This window comes from Nycticebus coucang, chromosome 18 (genome assembly GCF_027406575.1).
Source record: "Nycticebus coucang isolate mNycCou1 chromosome 18, mNycCou1.pri, whole genome shotgun sequence".
Classification (NCBI taxonomy): domain Eukaryota; kingdom Metazoa; phylum Chordata; class Mammalia; order Primates; family Lorisidae; genus Nycticebus; species Nycticebus coucang.
The window spans coordinates 24,830,063-24,855,067 of NC_069797.1; the positions used below are offsets into that span (position 1 = coordinate 24,830,063).

Here is a 25,005-nt window from a genome sequence, read left to right on the forward strand (position 1 = left end):
AGGACGCCCCCCCAAAATAAAAATAATAAATGAGCTCAACAAGCTTGTAGGATGTAAGAGTGACATACAAAAATCAATTGTATTTCCATATACTTTCAATGAACAATCTAAAAATGAAATTAAGAAAATAATTCCAATTACAACAGCATCAAAAAGAATAAAATATTTAGGAATAAATTTAAGAAAACAGGTGCAAGGCATGTATGCTGAAAACTACAAAACATCACTGAAAGAAAATAAAGAAGACCTAAATAAGCATAAAGACATTCATTTTTATAAATTGGAACTAATATTATTAAGATGGCAATACTCCCCAAATTAATCTACAGATTCAATACAATCCCTAGCAAAATCTCAGCTGGCTTTTCTGTAGAAATTGAGAAGCTACCCCTAAAATTTGTATAGAAATGCATGAAAAACAACTGTCAAAAAAAATCTTGCAAAAAAAGAATAATGTTAGTGGATTGCCACTTCCTGATTTCAAACTTCCTGCAGGTATACAGCCATTAATACTGTGTGGCGTCCTGGCATATATAGGTAAGAATAGAATCGAGAGTCCAGAAATTAACCCATATCTGGGATTATTGATCATGTCTATGATCCACTGATTTTTGATAAAGGTGCCAACACAATTCAATGGTGGAAAGATTAGTCTTTTCAATAAATGGTGCTAGAAAAACTGGTTCTCCACATGCAAATGAACCCCTACCTCACACCGCACACAAAAATTAACTCAAAGTAGACCAAAGACCTAACTATAACATAAGGGACAAAACTATAAAATTTTCAAAGAAAACATGGGGTGAATCTTTATGACATTGGATTGGGCAATGATTTCTTAGATATGGCACCAAAAGCACAGACAATAAAAGAAAAAATATAGAAATTGGACTTGTGTGATCTGATAGGGATCTAGTGTCCAAAATATATCAAGAACTCTCACAACTCAATAATCCAAATAAAAATGGCCAAAGGATTTGAATAGATATTTCTTCAAAGAAGATAAACAAATGTCTCCTAAACTCATGAAAAGATGTTTAACATCATTAGTCATTAAAGGAATGAAAATTAAAACTGCAATGAGATAGTACTTCACACTTACTAGGATGGCTATAACCAAAAAGACAGATGATAACGAGTGTTGGCAAGAATGTGGAGAATCTGGAACCCTTTCACATTACTGGGGGGAATGGGAAGTGGTGCAGCTACTTTGGAAAAGAATTTGGCAGTTCTTCAAAAAGTTAAACAGAATTGCCATATGATACAGCAATTCCATTTCTAGATATATACACAAGATAAATGAAAACATATCTACACAAAAACTTGCATATGAATACTTACGGCAGCATTATTCATAATAGTCAAAAAGTAGAAAAAACTCACATGTCCATCAAATGATGAATGGATAAAATGGGATAGATCCATGGAATGAAATAACATTTAGACGTAAAATAGAATGAAGGGTAGACTCATGCTGCAACCTCGATGACCCCCAAAGAAATTATGCTAAGACAAAGAAGTCAGACACAGGAGACTACATATTGTTTGATTCCACTTTTATGAAATAAAGAGGATAGAGGAAGGAGGATGGAAAATGATTGCTAATGGGCATAGGGGTTCTTTGGGGGGTAATGAAAATGTTCTTGAACTAGGTAACAGTGATGATTGCATCACTTCATGAATACATTAAAACTGCTAAATTGCCTGCTTTTAAAAAGGGCGGATTTTATAGCATGTGAATTAGATCTCAATTTTTAAGAAACGAATTTGGCAAGAGGCTAGTTCACTTGAACAGTGTTAATGACAGCTGTGTGCTTCCTTAGAGAATTAGAATCAAGATGACTCCTGCTTCCTGTTATAATCTCACTTACAGATCTTTGGAATGAATTCAATTGTAAATGTGTGGTCATCCCCACTGATCTCTAACTTACCAGAAATTCTGAAACTTAATAGCAATGACAGAAGGGGACTTAAAAAGATATAGAACAGCCCATGGCATCCATGAATCAATACCACATTTTTAATCAGAAGAACCAATCGGAGAACATGGACCTGAAAACGTGATTGGTTGAAAAATAAAAACAAAAACGTGCACAGAAGAGCTGACCAGCAGAATGGAAACAGTTGATGAAGAGAAAATGGGTGAGCTGATGGTCAGAACCAAGAAATTCTTTCAGAACCCACCAAGGACTAAGAAACAAGAATGAGGCCAGGTGTGGTGGCTCACACCTGTAATCCAAGCACTCTGGAGGCCAAGAAAGGAGGACCCCTTAAGCTCAGGAGCTTAAGACCAGCCTAAGCAAGAATGAGACCCTGTCTCTACTAAAAATAGCAAAACTACCCAGGCTTGTGGAGGGTACCTGTAGCTACTTGGGAGGCTGAGGCAGCAGGATCACTTGAGCCCAGAGTTTGAGGTTGCTATGGGCTATGATGTCATGGCAACTCTAGCCTGGGTGAGAGAGACTGTTCGGAAAAAAAAAAAAAAAAAGAAAGAAAGAAATATGAAAGAGAAGGACAAGATGAGACATGGTTAGAAAAGTTCTAGTATCTGTCTAATAATAAGCTTTGGAAGCACAAAGCACAAAAGAAATACTTGAAAAAACAACAAAAAGAAAACTTCACTCTAAGGAAACAGCACAGCCTGGTCCAGGCCTGACAAACAACAACAACAAAATCACACCCAGAAACATTGCTTGAGAATTCAGAATACAAGGAATGATGACTTAAAAACTTAAAGCTTCAAGAAGAATTTAAAAATATAGATTAGCCATAAAGGAATGAGAATCAAATTTATCTCAGACTCCCCACCAACAATACTAAATAAAAGAAGGCCAGGTGGGAATGTCTTCAAAGATAGTCGGGAACATGATTATGGACATAGATTTGTTCAGATTTAAATGAGAAAGGTAAACTAGAGACATGTTTAGAAATGCAACAACATGGAAAGTTACAATCCACAGGTAGAACATCTACTTGAGAAGATGTTCTAGTGAAAACAGAAAGTAAATACAAGAAGTTATGGAATTTAAGAAGTACCAGTGAGTGCCTGGTGCAGAGGCTCATGCCTGTAATCCCAGCACTGTGGGAGGCTGAGGAGGGAGAATTGCTTGAGCTCAGGAGACTCCAACTCTTAAAAAAAAATGAAAAACCCAGCCAGGCGCCATAGGCACCTGTAATCCCAGCAGCTTCCAGAGGCTGAGGTAGCAGGATGCCCACAGCCCCAGTCTGAAGTTGCAGTGAGCTATGATGCCATTGCACTCTGCTCAGGGCATAGAGTGGGATTCTGTCTCAACAAAAAAAAGAAAGAAAAGAAGAAGAAGAAGAAGTACCAGTGAGAGTCATATACCATAAAGGGTGAATTTTACTGAATGTAAATCATACCTCAATATGTTTACCTGAGGAGGAGGAGGAGGGGTCATCACTGATACAAACAACACGATGAGAAAAAAAAAAAACCTCCCCGAAAGTAAAACAGTGAAATTTACCATTGAGTAAATGAGAAATGAGAATTGACAACAATCTGGAACCAAATGGGCAGGGGACGTGTGAGCTCGGAGAGTTGGAAAGAGAAGAAAGAAAAAAGGGTTCCAAGGTCCTTTCCTGTTCGGTAATAGGATGTAGAGACTGACCTAATCCAAATCCTGATAGTGTGTTAAAAATGCAAATTTTTAGAGATACAGAAAAACGATGTATAATAAATGTGATTGTGTCAGTAAAAAGCAAAAAAAAAATGAGAAAGAGAAAGCTATACTATAATATCTTTGATTTAATAAATACAGAACTTGGAACCCAACATATATAATTTTTTTAACTTACAATGAGCATTCACATACACACAAAGACCATGTTTTAGACAAGAAAAAATTTCAAAACGATGGCACTTCACATTCTCCACAATGGAATAAAATTGTAAGTTAACAAGAAAAGACTCTCTCTGCCAAGATTCTTGTAAATTGTTCTCAATAACTCCCTGGGTAAAAAGGAAAAATGTGAAGGTTTTGTACTACTTAGAAATGACAGACAGGGCCAGACAGTCCCATGGCTGTAATCCTAGCACTCTGGGAGGCCAAGGCAGGTGGATTGCTTGAGCTCAGGAGTTTGAGACCACCCTGAGCAAGAGTGAGACCCCCATCTCTACTAAAAGTAGAAAAAAAAAAAAAAAGAAAGAAAGAAATGACAGACAATATAAGAGCTACTTAGCCAAATCCTGTGGAGTATTGCCATCGTGGGTGGATCCAGGTTTTATGGGGACTAAAGCTTGCACAACTTTGGGGTCCCTTGTAAGAAAAAGATTATCCAAAATCGTACTTTCACAAATTTTACCACCAAAAGATATCCTGTTTCCCCAAAAATAAGACAGTGTCTTATTTTAAGGTATACTCCCAAATATGCGCTAGGTCTTATTTTCAGGGGACATCTTATCTTTCCTGTAAGTAGGTCTTATTTTCAGAGGATGTCTTATTTTCGGGGAAATAGGGTAGTAGGTGAACAACTTACTAGGGGCCTTTCAAGGCCTTGGAAGGGACCTGCACATGTGTGAGTTATAAAACAAGATTAAAGAGCTGTTCCCTCTAGAATTTGGAAAAGTATAAATATATGATAACATAAACCCAAAGAAAGTAGCTGGAATGAATTGACAAAATAAAAAACAACAACAATATTAATTGTTAAATTAAATAAAAATAAAATAAATTATTAAATAGAAATACAAATAGAGTTGGTAAATAAAACTAAGAGCTGTTTCTTTGACAAGACCATCAAAATAAGTAAATATTTGGTAAAGCTTATTAAGAACAGAGAGGAATGTCAGGAAGGGGAATACAGACAAATAAACAATGGGCAGAATAAGAAAGAAAACAACTGAAAGTTACATCTGAACAAAGGTCATCGTTTTCAACTTGATGAAGGATATTTTTGGAATCGTAGGACAAGGATCATCCTTACTGGTGAAATTTTAGACTATTTCCATTACAGCATTGCAGTCAGGATCAGACAAGGAAGCCGCTATCACTCCTGCTCCTCAGCATTGATCTGGAGATTCTTTGTAATGCAATTTAAAAGAAAACTAAGTAGCATAAATATTGCCAAGGGTGTAACTATTAAGATTTGTACATGATATGACACTTTAACCAGAGAGAATCAACAAACTATTAGAGCTAATAAGAAATTTCAGCAAAGTAGCAATGTTTCAAATACATAGCAGATAAATAATTTATATCTTATACATATATGTGTGTATATAAAACAAAGACTTCCCAAAAACCAATTTAAAAAATCAGTAATCCAACAGCAAGATGGACAAAAGTCATATTTAAAAGATTCAGAAAAATAAAATGGGATTTGTCAATGTGTTTATGAAAAGATGCTTAATCTCACTAGAAATCAGATAAAGACAAAACAAGATAATGAGAAAAGATTTTCCCCCATCAGTCACGTAAAAATTTAAAGTTTGATAATATCAAATCTGGTAACACTGGGTGCTGTACAAATATAAATTTGCATAGTCTTTTTGGAAAATCGTTTGGCAGTACCTATTATAATTTCCCATGCTTATACTTTTAACTCATGTAACATTCTCTATATAATGAAAAATTCCAGGGCAGCGCCTGTGGCTCAAGGAGTGGGGTGCCGGCCCCATATACCGGAGGTAGCGGGTTCAAACCCAGCCCCAGCCAAAAACTGCAACAACAACAACAAAAAATATTAAAAATTAAAAAAGAAAAATTCCAATGTCTATCACTAGGGAATGGTTAATAAATCATGGTACTTCTATGTAGAGAATACTGTAATACAGTTAGAAAGAATGATGTGAAACCTATATATACTCATATGAAAGGCTCTCCAAGATCTACTGTTAAATGGGGGAAGGGGAAAGTAAGGTACAGCGTTAATGTTTAATGTGATCTCTCTCTAGAGAGATACCTTCAAGATACCATCAAGATACCTTAATAAACTCTGCAATTATATATGCAATTGAAAGAATAACTAAGGGAGTCTTTGGTTTTATTTGCAGTGTTGATGTTTTCTTCCAAGAATGAATTAAAGAAATAAGGTGAATATTTGTATCCAATGTTCACAGAAGCATTATTCTCAATAGCTAAAAGGTGGAAGCAACCCAAATGTCCACTAACAGATGAATGGATAAACAAAATGTGGTACCCATACACAATAGAATGTTGTTCAGCCACAGAATGAAATGAAGTATTGATTCATGCTACAAACATGGATGAATCTTGAGAACATTATGCTAAGTGAAATAAAAGCTTCTGCACAGCCAAGAACACAGTAGGTAAAGCAAGCAGACAGCCCTCAGAATGGGAGAAGATATTTGCAGGTTATGTCTCTGACAAAGGTTTAATAACCAGAATCCACAGAGAACTCAAACGTATAAACAAGCAAAGAACAAATGATCCCATCACAGGCTGAGCAAGGGACTTGAAGAGAAACTTCTCTGAAGAAGACAGGCGCACGGCCTTCAGACATATGAAAAAATGCTCATCATCCTTAATCATCAGAGAAATGCAAATCAAAACTACTTTGAGATATCATCTAACTCCAGTAAGATTAGCCCATATCACAAAATCCCAAGATCAGAGATGTTGGCGTGGATGTAGAGAAAAGGGCACACTTCTGCAATGCTGGTGGGAATGCAAATTAATACATTCCTTTTGGAAAGATATACGAAGAACACTTAGAGATCTAAAAATAAATCTGCCATTCAATCCTATAATTCTTCTACTAGGCATATACCCAGAAGACCAAAAATCACATCATAACAAAGATATTTATACCAGAGTGTTTATTGCAGCCCAATTCATAATTGCTAAGTCATGGAAAAAGCCCAAGTGCCCATCAATCCATGAATGGATTAATAAATTGTGGTACATGTACACCATGGAATATTATGCAGCCTTAAAGAAAGATGTTTACATGGATGGAGCTGGAACATATTCTTCTTAGTAAAGTATCTCAAGAATGGAAGAAAAAGTATCCAATGTACTCAGCCCTACTATGAAACTAATTTATGGCTTTCACATGAAAGCTATAACCCAGTTATAACCTAAGAATATGGGGAAGAGGGAGAGGGAAGGGAGGGATGGGAAAGGATGGGCAGAGGGAGGGTGATTGGTGGGATTACACCTACGGTGCATCTTACAAGGGTGCATGTGAAACTTAGTAAATGTAGAATATAAATGTCTTAACACAATAACTAAGAAAATGCCAGGAAGGCTATGTTAACCAGTGTGATGAAAATATGTCAAATGATCTATAAAACCAGTGTATGGTGCCCCATGATTGCATTAATGTACACAGCTATGATTTAATAAATAAAAAAAAAAGAAGGAAAGAAGCCAGACACAAAAGGACAAATAGTATATGATACCACTTACGTGAGCTCCCTAGAGAAATCAATTCTATAGAGACAGAAAGTAGGATGGTAGCTGCCAGGGGCCAGGGGAAGGGGAGGGCGAGGAGTTAGTGTTTAATGATTTTCAACCAGTGTGCAACACTACGCTGGGGTGCCTTGAAAATTTTTAAAGATCATTAATTAAACTATTTTCAGAAGAAGTTCAAAGCACTATAAGTATATTATTTTATGCTTTTTTTTTTTGATCAACAGAATTTAAGTGTGCCAAGGAAATTTAACTATAGGTTCAAGTGTACCATGACTCAATGACACAATTCCCTTCACAGTAGCTTCAAAAAAGAAATGAAATACCTGGGAATATACATAACAAAAGAGGTGAAGGACTTCTATAAAGAAAATTATGAAACCCTAAGGAAAGAAATAGTGGAAGATATTAACAAATAGAAAAACATACCATGCTCATGACTGGGAAGAATCAACATTGTCAAAATGTCTATACTTCCCAAAGCAATCTATAGATTTAATGCAATCCCTTTTAAAATACTATCATCATACTTTCAAGATTTGGAAAAAATAATCCTTCATTTTATATGGAACCAGAAGAAACCCCATATAGCCAAGGCAATTCTTGGTAATAAAAACAAAGAAAGTTGGGGGGTATCACCCTACCAGACTTTTGGCTATACTACAAGGCTATAGTGATCAAAACAGCATGGTACTGGCACAAAAAGAGACATTGACATCTTGAACCCAATGAAAAACCATGAGATGAAAGTAACCTTGTACAGCCACCTAATCTTTGATAAACCAAATAAGAACATACATTGGGAAAAAGAATCTCTGTTCAATAAATGGTGTTGGGAGAACTGGATAACCACACGTAAAAAACTAAAACTGGACCTGCACCTCTCACCACTTACAAAAATTGATTCAAGATGGATAAAAGATTTAAATCTAAGGCATGAAACAATAAAAATCATCGAAGAAAGTGTGGGGAAAACACTTCAAGGTATCAGCCGGGGAAAGACTTTATGAAGAAGACTTCCGTGGCAATTGCAACAATAACAAAAATAAACAAATGGGACTTAATTAAACTAAAAAGCTTCTTTACAGCTAAGGAAGCAACAACCAAAGCAAACAGGCAACCATCAGAAAGGGAAAATATATTTGCATATTATGAATTGGACAAAAGCTTGATAAGTAGGATCTACAGAGAACTCAAATTAAATCAACAAAAAAAAGACCAAACAATCCCATATATCACTGGGCAAGAGACATGAATAGAACCTTCTCTAAAGAAGACAGACAACTGGCTTACAAACATACGAAAAAATGCTCATCGTCCCCAATCATTAGACAAATGCAAATCAAAACCACCTTGAGAAATCATCTAATCCCAGCGAGAATGACCCACATTGCAAAGCCTCGAAGTGCTGGCGTGGATGTGGAGAGAAGGGAACACTTTTACACTGCTGGTGGGACTGCAAACTAATGCAACCTTGTTGGAAGGAAGTATGGAGAATCCTCAAAGAACTCAAATTGGACCTCTCATTTGATCCTCCAATCCCATTACTAGGCATCTACCCACAAGAAAAACAAAAATCCTTTTGTCATAAGGACATTTGCACTAGACTATTAAGCTCAGTTTACAATTGCTAAAATGTGGAAACAGCCTAAATGCCCACCAACCCAGGAATGGATTAACAAGCTGTGGTATACATATACTATGGAATACTATTCAGCCATTAAAAAGGATGGAGACTTTACATCTTTTGCATTAACCTGGAAGGAGGTGGAACACATTCTTTTAGTAAAGCATCATAAGAATGGAGAAGCAAGAAACCAATGTACTCAATTCTAATATGAAGGCAGTAGTTGAGCTAATACAAGGAGAGGGGGTTTTAGGGGAGTAAGGGAGCAGGGAGAGGGAAGGTGGGAGGGGGATGGGGGGGTCACAGTGTATGGCACACACCTCTTGGGGGCAGGACATAATTATAAGAGGGACTTTATCTAACAAATGCAATCAGTGTAACCTAACTCTTTGTACCCTCAATGAATCCCAAACAATAAAAAAAAAAAAATGGTTAAAATGGTAAATTGTATGTTATGCATATTTTACTATAATGAACAATGTTAAATAAAAATAGCAAGACAAATAATTGTAAAATAATGGTAACAATAATAAGGTACACTGAGCTGATGCTGAAGGATTCTTTTCCACTAAAATCCATATATACTGAGCAATATATTATCCCCCCCGAAAGGTAAATTTATAACCAAGCTTAAAACAGAGAATATATAATACACACGTGCCAGAAATAGAGATGGATCTGTAACCCAGAGACAAAAAGAGAAGCTGGAATAAGGGAGACCCATGGGTCCCATGATATCAGAGGAATGGAGGCTCCCAGGCCAGAGCCTGAGAACCGTGTTGTGAACACCACAGGCCTGACCTCAGCTGCTGGACGGTGAAGGCTAAAGTGGAGCCCCCACCCTTTATTGCAGAGACCCTTGAAGGGTTATTCTATCCACAGAGGAACTTAAAACAAAAACTCCTTTGGGGAAGCAGCAAAGAAACCATTCACAGATAGTGAGAAAGGGGAAAGTCACACATGAGTAATTATAAAACCTAAGCCTGTGCCACTTATGGGTGTAGGGTCTAAATTTACACCACCCATGTAGAAAGGAAACGCAGAGCTATAAATTTACCACATAAAATATTCAAGATTAGTGAAACACTCAGGCCCAGCAGAAAGGAATACAAAATCAGTCTCTATAAGGACAGCTTCACAACCTCAGGCCTGGAAGACTCCCACAGAAAAGGAAAGGCAGGGGGTGGTATCACCAAGATGAGTTCACCGTAAAAAATGGAGAAACAAAATCCATAAAGTACAGTTAGCCTGTGTCCATGCACACACCACACACACGCGCGCAGGAATTATCACCCTCAAACTGGAGTAGTCTGAGAATACCAGTGCAACATATGATGTAAATGGCTAAGGAGAGAAAAGATGGAAAATCAAACATAATTCAGGTTTAAGAGGAAGAAGGTCAACTCCACTGGGAATTTGTAGAGCATAAGGACAATCAGGTAGGTGTTAGTAGGGAGCTACCGAAAATATAAATCTAGAGCCCAGGAGAAAGGTCTTGCCTGGAGACAGTCATCACTGAAGGTGGTTGAAACACCCACACAGGCAGAGTGATGGGCCAGGGGATGAACCATGAGCAGGAGCCCCGGAGAGAGCACTGTGTTTAAGGGCAGGAAACTTGAAGGCAGCAGGGGTATACATGGCAGGGGTATACACGCTGCCTTCACCACCAATTTTGATTGCAGCCTTTTCCAGGAAATGCTCTCAGAACACCTCCCCCCACCCCCACCCCCGCCAAGATATTCCCAGAGCCTCTCCTGAGCCTGTATTGTACCCCGTGGCTCTGATCTGTCTCTTCCTCTCCTAAAAGGTGACAATGCCATCCTGCTAGTCTTTGTTTAACCCATATCTAGCACAGAGTTGGATCCCTGTGGTGGCTCCATGAATGACTGCTGAAATGAATGAAATGAATGTGTGTGTTCTGTCGCACTGCGGGAACTCACACTATGAATGCCCAGGAGAATGGAGCTCAAGGAGCTGAGAATCTGCTTGGTTTCCTCTCCCTCTCTCACTCTTCCTTCTCTCCTTCCTGCTCTCCATTCTGCACTGGGAGGAAATAGCATCAACTCTTGGACTCAGGCAAGCACTGCTCCGAATTCAATCATTTAATTCAAAGCACTGGGAAGCTTTTGTCGGGGCTGTGGTTGTGCAAGAGCATTCACTCTTCTCCCCTTTCCATCATAATAAAAATTACCTGCCATTGAAGGCACTATGCAAGTATTACCTCATTTAATCCCCACAGTGTTTTTATTAGTCCCCCACTCTGCAGATGAAGGAAGTGAGACTCAGAGAGGTTAACATGACCTTCTCTGGCCACAAAGCCATGGAGTGGCAGGGCTCAGGTTCACACCCAGACCTTTTTGACTCCAAAGCTTCAGTTTCTGATTCTCTCTGGACCACCACACACACACACACACACACACTTCCTTCTCCTTGCACTCCCCTGTTCTCCAGCTTACACTTCCTCTCACTCACCCTCTCCTTAACTCACACTGTGTCTGAGTCATATATTCTTTGGCAGACAAGTGGGGGTAGAGGGTGGGAGGGGCATGGCCAGATGGGTGGTGAGTATAAATCTGGGTTTGTCTTTTCAAGTAACAAGTACTGTTGTGGGGCAGGACCTAGAATCCCTCATCCCTTCTGGGCCCCCTCTAGGATTCTCGGGGTGAAGGAAAGAGCAAAGGACCCTTCTGCAAACATGGCTGTGAAGACTGGGAAATTGTCTTTGGACTGGCCATGAGGACCAAATTCAGAGCCTGACCTTCTTGTGGATAGGACAGAAACCCAGGGTGCCTTTCCTTTAAGACTCTGAATTTCTTGAACCCAGAATGGTGCCAAGCCCCAGTCCCATCTGGGCGGTGAAGCCCTACACTTGGAATTAGTAGACCAGGGACCTAGGCCTGGATGATGCCGCCATTAACTTGGAGAACACTGAACAAGACCCTGCCCTCTGAAGCCAGCTTCTTTGATTGTGAAATGTGATGACCATCCCAGTCCTGCCCATTCCTCTGAATGGGTGCTTTGGCACAAGCAGGGTTTTGAACCAAGGAGGTGAGGGTGGGGGTTGGGAGAAGAAGCAGGTGCCAGGGGTGAGATGGCCAATGCCAAGAAAGCTGCCACCTACGCAGCCATCCCCTCACCAGGGCCATCTCACTGAACATCTTCTTTTTTTTTTTTTTTTTTTTTTTTTTTGTGGTTTTTTTTGGCCGGGGCTGGGTTTGAACCCGCCACCTCCGGCATATGGGACCGGCGCCCTACTCCTTGAGCCACAGGTGCCGCCCTGAACATCTTCTGATGGGGGGATCTTGCCCACTCAGCAATTGTGGTCCAGACTGTGACTGTGAATAACAGGACCAAGACAGGACAGAGAAGAAGAGATGGAGGAGAAATAAAGTAGAGGAGTGGTATGGGGGATGGAGGAGGAGGGATGGAAGGAGCTGACCTGAGGGGGACAGGCACAGAGGTCAGTCCTGGCTCTGTTTCTCATTCCAGCATGACACTAATCAGGTACAGCCTTCAGCTGAAGATCTCTGAGCCTCAGATTTTATGATCTCAACCACATCGTCCACTTGCCTTTCACAGGCCAGCCCTGGCTTCACCGTCAGGAGCTTGTCCTACATCCCCTCTCCTGCTCCCTCTCCAAATCCTGCCTCTCCCCTGAAAGCCAACAACCCTCAGACTAAGCTGGATACCCTGTCTTGACTTTGTGCTATATCACTCCTCACAAGGCAGAGGCAGCCACTGCATCACCTTCAGTCCCTCCTGTAGAGCATTTATACACAGAGGTGCTCACAATATCCAGGTCATGAAAAATGATCAAACAGCTAAATGATGGGCACCAAGAAGGCTCTGTCTGCTTTTTTTTTTTTTTTTTTTTTTTGGTTTTTGGCCAGGGCTGGGTTTGAACCCACCACCTCCGGCATATGGGACAGGCGCCCTACTCACTGAGCCACAGGCGCCACCCTGCTGTCTGCTTTTCAAGCTCTTGGTCTAGCCCCCTCCCTGCCCCACAGATTAATTCCTGCCACCTACTCCTTTTCTCACAACTTAGCCAAAGGAAGTCCCCACCCTCACTGGTTTCCTTCTCCCCTTAGACTTCAGCTGCTTCCGCTGCTCAAAGGTGCCTCCAGCTGCCACAATTCTTGTCCAGCAGATTCCCAGTCCTACAGGCCCAACAGCCCAAAGAGCTTGGCCCCAGCCACCTGCCATCAATTATCCTTGCCACCAGGTGGCCATTCTGTGGACAAAGGAAGCTCTGCTCAAGTATCCTGGAGTTGTTCTGCCCCAGAAAACCCCAAAGAAGTCTCCAGGGGAGTGCCAGGGGACACAGAATTCAGGGATGCTGTGAGGAAGGTACCCAGAAAGATGGACCTAAGTCCTGGCCCCAGTTGCCAGCCCTACAGCCCACCTTGCAACACACAGACATGCACACCCCGGTCAGGAGAGAAGCAGAACCTCACCTGGATGCTCGTCCAGTTTTCCCATGGTCTCCATCTGCTCCACCAGGTCATTCGAGTTCCACTGGCTCATCCCAATGAGGATGGCATTCTTCCCTTCAGCCACATCCTCTGTGGAAGAAGCAGAGACAGGCATGAACAGGCAGGGCTCTGGTGGCTACCCCTACCAGGAGCTGTGTCTGAGGAAGTTTCATTTCTTCCTGCGTCAAGGCAGACTTCAGCTATTGAAAGTGTCTGTAGCCAAAGATGAGTGTGAGACATCAGGAATTCAGCATTGCAAGAAGACATTGTTGCCGTGCCCTACTGGGCCTCCACTTGTCACAGCAAAAGAAAGTAACGAGAAAGATGGAGACTTCACCTCTTTCATGTTTACATGGATGGAGCTGGAACATATTCTTCTTAGTAAAGTATCCCAAGAATGGAAGAAAAAATACCCAATGTACACAGCCCTACTATGAAACTAATTTGGGACTCTCACATGAAAGCTATAACCCAGCTACAACTTAACAATAGGGGGAAGTGGGAAAGGGGTGGGGGTGGGTAGAGGGAGGGGAATCGGTGGGATCACACCTGTGGTGCATATTATAGGGGTATTTGCGAAACTTGGTAAATGTAGAATGTAAATGTTTTGGCACAGTAACTGAGATAACGCCGGAAAGGCTATGTTAACCACTGTGATAAAAATGTGTCAAATGGGAGGCAGAGCAAGATGGCAGCCGAGTAACAGCTTCCTTGCATCTGGGCACCGTGAGTCGGGGGATATAGGACTCCAGGCATCTCTGGCTGGTGGGAACTGCCTATCATCACTCCTATGAGGCTACAGGGAGTCAGCGAGAGACTTCTGGACCCCAAGAGGAGGACTAAAACAGTGGAAAACCGGCAAGTGGTCGCGTGTGTTCAATCCGTCTAAACCCGCCCACAACTTCCACAGGCACAAGATCTTAAAGAGCAAGAGGAAGTGAAAGGAAAATTAGGGCAAGGAAACAGATAAAAGAAATCACCCATGAGGAAGAATCAGCAGAAAACTCCAGGCAACATGAAGAACCAGTCCAGAACGACCCCGCCAAGGGTCCATGAGGTAGCTACTGCAGAGGATTCCACCTATACAGAAATATTAGGAATGACAGAAAGGGAATTTAGAATACACATGTTGAAAACAATGAAAGAAATGATGGAAACAATGAAGGAAACTGCTAATAAAGTGGAAAATAACCAAAAGGAAATCCAAAAACAGAATCAAATCAGAGATGAACGATATGAAGAATATAAAAAGGATATAGCAGAGCTGAAGGAAATGAAACAGTCAATCAGGGAACTTAAAGATGCAATGGAAAGTATCAGCAACAGGTTAGACCATGCAGAAGAAAGAATTTCAGAGGTAGAAGACAAAGTTTTTGAGATAACTCAGATAGTAAAAGAGGCAGAAAAGAAGAGAGAGAAAGCAGAACGTTCACTGTCAGAATTATCGGACTTTATGAAGCGTTCCAACATACGAGTTATAGGAATTCCAGAAGGGGAAGAAGAATGCCCCAGAGGAATGGAAGCCATACTAGAGAATATTATAAAAGAAAATTTCCCAAACATCACCAAAGATTCTGACACACTGCTTTCAGAGGGATATCGGACCCCAGGTCGCCTCAACTCTAACCGAGCTTCTCCAAGACACATTGTGATGAACCTGTCCAAAGTCAAGACAAAAGAAAAGATTCTGCAAGCTGCCAGGAGTAAGCGCCAGTTGACCTACAGGGGCAAATCCATCAGAGTGACCACAGACTTCTCTAATGAAACTTTCCAAGCAAGAAGACAATGGTCATCTACCTTTAATCTACTTAAACAGAACAATTTTCAGCCCAGAATTCTGTACCCTGCTAAGCTAAGCTTCAAAATTGATGGAGAAATCAAATCATTTACGGATATACAAACATTGAGGAAATTCGCCACAACAAGACCAGCTCTACAGGAAATACTTCAACCTGTTCTGCACACTGACCACCACAATGGATCAGCAGCAAAGTAAGAACTCAGAAATCAAAGGACAGAGCCTAACTTCCACACTGATGCAAAAGATAAAACTAATCAATGGACTCTCACCATATAAGACGAATAGAATACTACCACACTTATCAATTATCTCAATAAATGTTAATGGCTTGAATTCCCCACTGAAGAGACATAGATTGGCTGACTGGATTAAAAAACACAAGCCATCCATTTGCTGTCTGCAAGAAACACACCTGGCTTCAAAAGACAAATTAAAGCTCCGAGTCAAGGGATGGAAGACAATTTTTCAAGCAAATGGAATTCAGAAGAAAAGAGGAGTTGCAATCTTATTTTCAGATACATGTGGATTTAAAGCAACTAAAGTCAAAAAAGACAAAGATGGTCACTTTATATTGGTCAAGGGAAAACTACAACAAGAAGACATTTCAATTCTAAATATTTATGCACCCAATTTAAATGCTCCCAGATTCTTGAAGCAGACCTTACTCAGTCTGAGCAATATGATATCTGATAATACCATCATAACAGGGGACTTTAACACACCTCTTACAGAGTTGGACAGATCCTCTAAACAGAAATTAAACAAAGATATAAGAGATTTAAATGAGACCCTAGAACAACTATGCTTGATAGACGCATATAGAACACTCCATCCCAAAGATAAAGAATATACATTCTTCTCATCACCCCATGGAACATTCTCCAAAATTGATCATATCCTGGGACACAAAACAAATATCAACAGAATCAAAAGAATTGAAATTTTACCTTGTATCTTTTCAGACCATAAGGCACTAAAGGTGGAACTCAACTCTAACAAAAATGCTCGACCCCACCCAAAGGCATGGAAATTAAACAATCTTCTGTTGAATAACAGATGGGTGCAGGAAGAAATCAAACAGGAAATCATTAACTTCCTTGAGCATAACAACAATGAAGACACAAGCTACCAAAACCTGTGGGATACTGCAAAAGCAGTTTTGAGAGGAAAACTCATCGCTTTAGATGCCTACATTCGAAAAACAGAAAGAGAGCACATCAACAGTCTCACAAGAGATCTTATGGAATTGGAAAAAGAAGAACAATCTAAGCCTAAACTCAGTAGAAGAAAAGAAATATCCAAAATCAAATCAGAGATCAATGAAATTGAAAACAAAAGAATCATTCAGAAAATTAATGAAACAAGGAGTTGGTTTTTTGAAAAAATAAATAAAATAGATAAACCATTGGCCAGACTTACTAGAAATAGAAAAGTAAAATCTCTAGTAACCTCAATCAGAAACGATAAAGGGGAAATAACAACTGATCCCACAGAGATACAAGAGATCATCTCTGAATACTACCAGAAACTCTATGCCCAGAAATTTGACAATGTGAAGGAAATGGATCAATATTTGGAATCACACCCTCTCCCTAGACTTAGCCAGGAAGAAATAGAGCTCCTGAACAGACCAATTTCAAGCACTGAGATCAAAGAAACAATAAAAAAGCTTCCAACTAAAAAATGCCCTGGTCCAGATGGCTTCACTCCAGAATTCTATCAAACCTTCAAGGAAGAGCTTATTCCTGTACTGCAGAAATTATTCCAAAAAATTGAGGAAGAAGGAATCTTCCCCAACACATTCTATGAAGCAAACATCACCCTGATACCAAAACCAGGAAAAGACCCAAACAAAAAGGAGAATTTCAGACCAATCTCACTCATGAACATAGACGCAAAAATTCTCAACAAAATCCTAGCCAATAGATTACAGCTTATCATCAAAAAAGTCATTCATCATGATCAAGTAGGCTTCATCCCAGGGATGCAAGGCTGGTTTAACATACGCAAGTCCATAAACATTATCCACCATATTAACAGAGGCAAAAATAAAGATCACATGATCCTCTCAATAGATGCAGAAAAAGCATTTGATAAAATCCAGCATCCTTTTCTAATTAGAACACTGAAGAGTATAGGCATAGGTGGCACATTTCTAAAACTGATTGAAGCTATCTATGACAAACCCACAGCCAATATTTTACTGAATGGAGTTAAACTGAAAGCTTTTCCTCTTAGAACTGGAACCAGACAAGGTTGTCCTCTGTCACCTTTACTATTCAACATAGTGCTGGAAGTTCTAGCCAATACAATTAGGCAAGACAAGGAAATAAAGGGAATCCAAATGGGAGCAGAGGAGGTCAAACTCTCCCTCTTTGCTGACGACATGATCTTATACTTAGAGAACCCCAAAGACTCAACCACAAGACTCCTAGAAGTCATCAAAAAATACAGTAATGTTTCTGGATATAAAATCAATGTCCACAAGTCAGTAGCCTTTGTATACACCAATAACAGTCAAGATGAGAAGCTAATTAAGGACACAACTCCCTTCACCATAGTTTCAAAGAAAATGAAATACCTAGGAATATACCTAACGAAGGAGGTGAAGGACCTCTATAAAGAAAACTATGAACTCCTCAGAAAGGAAATAGCAGAGGATATTAACAAATGGAAGAACATACCATGCTCATGGATGGGAAAAATGAACATTGTTAAAATGTCTATACTTCCCAAAGCAATCTACCTATTCAATGCCATTCCTATCAAAGTACCTACATCGTACTTTCAAGATTTGGAAAAAATGATTCTGCGTTTTGTATGGAACCAGAAAAAACCCCGTATAGCTAAGGCAGTTCTTAGTAACAAAAATAAAGCTGGGGGCATCAGCATACCAGATTTTAGTCTGTACTACAAAGCCATAGTGGTCAAGACAGCATGGTACTGGCACAAAAACAGAGACATAGACACATGGAATCGAATTGAACACCAAGAAATGAAACTAACATCTTACAACCACCTAATCTTCGATAAACCAAACAAGATCTTACCTTGGGGGAAAAACTCCCTATTCAATAAATGGTGTTGGGAGAACTGGATGTCTACATGTAAAAGACTGAAACTGGACCCACACCTTTCCCCACTCACAAAAATTGATTCAAGATGGATAAAGGACTTAAATTTAAGGCATGAAACAATAAAAATCCTCAAAGAAAGCATAGGCAAAACACTGGAAGATATTGGCCTGGGGGAAGACTTCATGAAGAGGACTGCCATGGCAATTGCAACAACAACAAAAATAAACAAATGGGACTTCATTAAACTGAAAAGCTTCTGTACAGCTAAGGAGACAATAACCAAAGCAAAGAGACAACCCACACAATGGGAAAGGATATTTGCATATTTTCAATCAGACAAAAGCTTGATAACCAGGATCTATAGAGAACTCAAATTAATCCACATGAAAAAAGCCAACAATCCCTTATATCAATGGGCAAGAGACATGAATAGAACTTTCTCTAAAGACGACAGACGAATGGCTAACAAACACATGAAAAAATGTTCATCATCTCTATATATTAGAGAAATGCAAATCAAAACATCCCTGAGATATCATCTAACCCCAGTGAGAATGGCCCACATCACAAAATCTCAAAACTGCAGATGCTGGCATGGATGTGGAGAGAAGGGAACACTTTTACATTGCTGGTGGGACTGCAAACTAGTACAACCTTTCTGGAAGGAAGTATGGAGAAACCTCAAAGCACTCAACCTAGACCTCCCATTCGATCCTGCAATCCCATTACTGGGCATCTACCCAGAAGGAAAGAAATCCTTTTATCATAAGGACACTTGTACTAGACTGTTTATTGCAGCTCAATTTACAATCGCCAAAATGTGGAAACAGCCTAAATGCCCACCAACCCAGGAATGGATTAACAAGCTGTGGTATATGTATACCATGGAATACTATTCAGCCATTAAAAAAAATGGAGACTTTACATCCTTTGTATTAACCTGGATGGAAGTGGAAGACATTATTCTTAGTAAAGCATCACAAGAATGGAGAAGCATGAATCCTATGTACTCAATCTTGATATGAGGACAATTAATGACAATTAAGGTCATGGGGGGGAAGCAGAAAGAGGGATGGAGGGAGGGGGGTGGGGCCTTAGTGTGTGTCACACTTTATGGGGGCAAGACATGATTGCAAGAGGGACTTTACCTAACAATTGTAATCAGTGTAACTGGCTTATTGTACCCTCAATGAATCCCCAACAATAAAAAAAAAAAAATGTGTCAAATGGTTTATGAAGTGAGTGTATGATGCCCCATAATCATATCATTGTATACAGTTATGATTTAATAAAAAAAATTAAAAAAAAAAAAAAAGAAAGTAACGAGGGGGCTGAAAACCCACAGAAGGCTCCATTCCTAACACTGACAGTGGTATCTTTGGAAAGGCAGTATGTTTGGGAAGAAAGAGCAAAACTTGTCAACTGCCAGCAGTTTTCTTTGGGAAAGTTACTGACTTCTCTGAACCTCAGTTTTCCATGAGTAAAACGGGACTGGCAATCTCTAACTCACACAGTTTTGGTGAGGGTTAAGTGAGACAACGTGTAGAAGGTCTTGGTGTGTAGGAATTGCTCATAGGTGAGGGCCATTCTAATTACTTCTTCCCATGGAAAGTTCACCATTGGGATTTGAGTGGCTCAGGATTTGCAGAGGGCAGAAGCAGCTCTGGAGTAACTGGGAGAGCAGAACCATTCTGGTTCTAAGCAAGCTCTGAGCTTTATGCAACCCTCAGCCCCCATCTCAACCCTAAGAAGCTCTTAAGGGTTTCATTCTCTCCCACTCCTTCACTCAACCTGTATCTATCCTTGCTCTTTCCCTGTTGGAACTTAGGGACTTCTCTGGGAGAAATCACAGGAGCCACGTTCCCTAACTACACTGAGCACAAGCTTTAGCCCCCCTCCAATGCATGTGGTACAGACCCTCATCCTGCAAAGGGATGTTTCTTCAAGAACAAACCCACAGGGATGCCTTGTCTCCTCTCCATACCCCACTTCAAAGACATAGGCCTTCCTGGTGAAGAGCTTTGTGCCCTCCCTCATAGGACAGACACCTGAGGGTATGGAGGAGAACCCCCAAGCTCCGAGTAATTCAGAACAAAGGGTTAAGACCCATTTCACTGCCAAAGGACTTTACCTGGCAAATAATACCAGTATGGCGGTGCTGAAGCTCTGGGAGCTGTCCAGAGTTCTGATTCACTCTAGTGCTCAGTTATCCAGACCCCATTTCTGGCGAGGACACCTCCTCCTTTCTTATTTTATTTATCTGTCCAATTTTTTTAACAACATTTATCAAACCCTTACTACACACTGAGATTGTTACAAGTGTTTACAAATATTAACTCATTCAATTCTCATAACAATACTAACAAAGTACAATGATTGTTATCTCCATTTTATAAACAAAGAAACTGAGACACAGAGTCACTGATAATAGGTGAGGGCCATTCTAATTACTTGTCTCTTGTCACAGCAAGTCACTGACTGGAGCCAGGATTCAAACCTAAAAATGTGATTTCAAGAGTCTGAATTTCTGCCACCTGGATAGCATACCCTGGACATCTGGTACTGGCTGCCAAACACTCCATCCAGGCACTGCACACACCAGACAACTGCCCGAGCCAGTGTGTTCCATCTGGGGACAGGTTTACATCATAAGTAGCATTACCTGTTGGAGAGAGCTCTGACCAAGCTCAGGTGCAAATTCTCCTAAATGCAAGCTTTGTGCCTTTTCTACCCATCTCTCAACCACTGTGCCCGTTTTCTTATCTCTCAAATGTTAATAACAACTCTGGCTCTATAGATTTTTCTAGGAAGCTGATGTGGGGACAAATATACAGGGAAATTTTTAAACTATGCAAGCCCAGATGCTATAAACAAATATAGGTGGCACTGTTCTTGGGGAAGCTAAATTATAAAGAGGTCAAGAGCTCAATTCTGGTGTTAGCTTGACTATTTTCAATCCCAAACCCACCATCTGCTAGCTCTATGACCTTGGACAAGTAACTTCACCTTTCTGAGCTCAGTCTTCTCATATATAAAAGGAAATCACAGCAGTGCCTATGTCATAGGATTGCTGTGAGGATCAAACGAGATGCTGCAGGTGAAATGTTTGCAAGAGTGCCTGGTGCACAGTAAGGCTGAGATACTATCAAATGGTGGTCATTTACCCCAGTGACATTCTACACCGCTTCAGAGTAGGGTAGTCAGGATCAGCCTGTCATCACCTTGAGCTCTTTGTCTCCAGTTACCCAAGCATGCAGTGATTCATTTGTTCATTCTGACATTTATCCTGCAGTGAATAGACTCCTGAGCACCTACTGAGTGCAGTAAGAGGCATGACCTCCTTCCTGTAAGAATCCAGCTTTGTGAAAAACACAACAGAAATAGCCCTGATGTGGTGAGATGGGAGAGCTAGTATGCCACAGCTGCTCCGCACGTCCTGGCTCCTGTTTTTTCTCTTATGCAGTAGGTCCTCTCCCACGGGCGTGTGTGAGGCTATCTGAACTCTGCGGGGTCCCCCAGGGATTTGAGGCCTGCACGTGCCCATCCCTGTGCGACCCGGCCTCTTGCCTCTTCTAATAATGAGTCGGCCCTGCCACATCTTCAGCTCTTAGTCTTTTGTCTGGTTTTCTATCAAATACCCAGTATATCTTTCACAGAGTCTCACCATGACTCTCTCCTGCTCTGTGTCTGGCCCTGCCCTGCTCAGATCTGCCACCTCTGGATCCCTTTCTAGGGGCCTATGTCTCTGATAGCCCTCACATTCCTCTTCGCCTGCTCCAGGCCTTCAAAGGCTCCCTGCGTCTCTCCATCCTGTCCGTTCCTCTCTCCCTCCTCATCCTTCTGTCTGTCACTCTCTCCTCTCTCTGGGTCTCATTTTCTCCAGCTGGATACGCCTCTCTCTCAGTCTCTCACTTTCTGTGGGTTTCTCTTTCCTTCCCTGGGCCCCTGCTCCTCAGGATCTCCCCAGACACAACCCCACGAAGGTCCCCTTGCTCCCCTGCTGTTCTCCCTCCCCTGAATCATGGTCTCTCTCCCTTCTGTCTAGCTCTGTGCAGTGTGAACCCCTCTCCCCTCTGTCTTCTCATCCCTTCCCTGTCTCCCGGGCCCTGTCTCCCCTCTGTCCCCATCTCCCCGACACAGTCTCTCTCCCCCTGTTGTCCTCCCCCTGTCCCTGCTCTCCACACTCAGCCTTCATGGCTGCACTCTGACAACAATGGGCCTGTCCCCTGAGAGAACACACATGCACACACGCACGCAAGCAGCAGCTGAGATAGCTCCCTTTGGAGTCATTCAGGCAAAGAGGGGCGCCGCGTGTCAGCTGAGCATCTCCACTCTGCTTCCTCCCCTGCAGCACATCCCTCCCAACAGGACCCACAGAGACCACAAAGGGCTCATTTGGATAAATGTCCTGGTTATTGATTTTGCTTTCCATCTTCTAGTGACTGTCGCCTGCATGCTAATTCTCCTCCCTGACGACCTCTGGTGCAGACGTGGTTCTACCATCTACTTCACCCTCACTGAGCCACCACCTGGCCAGAATTACTGCCAAGCTGAGCCTCACCCACTGTCACCATAATCCTGGCCTTGACCCCAAAGTGACTCTGACCCTGGCCAAAGTCTGGATACTCCCCTTTAAGCACAATCTCCAATGCCACAGGAAAGTCTTCCTGCCCTGGAGCCTCTATTTCTGCTAGATCTACAGGACTCTGGGGCAGGGCATCTCCTTGTCCCATGCCAGGAAGCCTTTGTCTCCAGCTCATGGAGCCCAGGGCTTGGTCACTCTCTCTAGATGGCCCATCAAACACCATCCATTATCAGGCCCATGATATCCTTCTGTCCAAGGACCTAGTTGCGCATTGCCAGGGCCTCTAGAATATAAGCTTGCTAATCTTCACCTTGCACTGCTTATCCCGTGCCCCCATCCCCCACCCACAGCCATCACTGCCACCCTCTCTTCACCACGGGTGGCAGTCACCATTCCACCTGTCCCCAGAATGCCTGTCCACACACAGTATTCTCCTCTCCACTTCCCCTCCCCCACTGGGGGGAAGACAGAGGGAGGGTAGACATCCCTGACACCCCTGTGGCTTGCTTCTATGATGACTCCTTTGCCCAGCCATAAGCACCCACAGTGACATCTTTCCCCTCCATCCATGAGACAAGAAGTTCTACCCCTACCATTTTACAGGTGCAGACTGTGGGATTCAGACACTAAGACTTGCCCGAGATCAGAGAGCAGCCACTCAGTGCCACAACTCTGATGAAAGCCTGAGTCCTCTGATATCAGAAGACACACTTCACTTTCTTCTATTCACCCTTCTCTCTCTCTAGAGCTGGAATGCCCCCGGCAGGGAGGCTGTATGATCATAGCAAAACCAAAGATCTGGAGGAGAAGACCTGGCATTTCCCCTCATCCCTCTTTCTTTTTCTTTATCTTTTTTTTTTTTTTTTTGCAGTTTTTGGCCGGGGCTGGGTTTGAACCTGCCACCTTCGGTATATGGGGCCAGTGCCCTATCCTTTGAGCAACAGGTACTGCCCCCCTCATCCTTCCCTGTGAGACTCAACCTTGCCTCTGAGTCTTTGTCTGTTAAATGGGATTATTTAGCCCTGCACTACCTCCCCCTCCTGGTTGCTATGGGAAACCAGAGAGTTAGAGCCACGAGGAGGCTCTCAGCCCAGAGCACAGCTGCTCGGGCTCCTGCCTCCCACAGTGACAGACTGGGCCCTGTAAGGGCAAGAAACCCAGGACACAGAAGACAGGGTCAAAGGCAGAAGGACGCATGCCTCTTCCAGCCCAGAGGTTCCCCTGCCCTGGCTGAGAAAGAGAAGCCCATGCTTTGCTCTCGGTCAGGCTACCCAGGGCCAGGTGTGCCCTGAAAAAAAGCTTAGCTCCACCACCACACTCACACTTACGCTTACCCTATCCCTGGCCCTGCCAACGTTTTCCTCCCTGCAACTGCTCATGCATATTCATGGAGGGGGGTTGCTATGATATTTAGGAAAACAAAAGAAAACAAATATTTCCCGTCAAAGTGAGGGAATGGGCCTGGACACTCAAGCCAACAGAGTCTTGCGAAGCTGAACATTTAGAAAAGAGCCTTCAAGGTGACGTCCTGCACCCCCATTTTCACACAGATCTCCCGCCAGCTGGTGCAAGGCACGTCCACTAGACAATTCCCAGCAGGTAAGTTCACTTTTGTGTGCACCCTGATGTTTGGTGACTTTCAAGACTGCGCTAATGGGAGTGTTCTTAGCATCTAAGTAGGTTAAAGGTAAGGATGCATCTGACATACATTTTGCTATAGAAACAGACCATGAAGTGACATAGGTTTGACATATCCAGCCACACCCCAAATAAACTCTGACACCAAAGGGACCGTTCTTGCCCCAACTTTGCATCCTTTCATGGAGGGAGACTCCGGAAGACTTTTTCATTTCCTTCTAGAACTTAAGCCTTTGATGGCCAAGAACCCTCTGAAATCTGTGTGGCCCTAATAGGTCAGCCTTCCCTCCTTGGCCCACTAAGCCCTTCTTACCCACAGTCACTGGCTAGCCTGCCTGTCACCCAGCAAACTTCATCCTCCACAATGAGGAATTGTCACTCTGGTCCAGGCATGGTTCCATTCCGAGG

At 41.9% G+C, this 25,005-nt stretch overlaps 1 protein-coding gene across 2 annotated transcripts in view; it reads right to left on the reverse strand.

Annotated features, from left to right (window-relative positions):
* Positions 1 to 25,005, reverse strand: part of PITPNM3 (PITPNM family member 3) — a 97,585-nt gene that overhangs the window by 51,964 nt on the left and 20,616 nt on the right. For both annotated transcript variants that reach the window (XM_053569395.1, XM_053569393.1), the window contains exon 3: positions 13,479 to 13,586. In XM_053569395.1, coding sequence (XP_053425370.1) covers positions 13,479 to 13,586 — 108 coding nt within the window. The remainder of the gene's footprint in view (positions 1 to 13,478; positions 13,587 to 25,005) is intronic.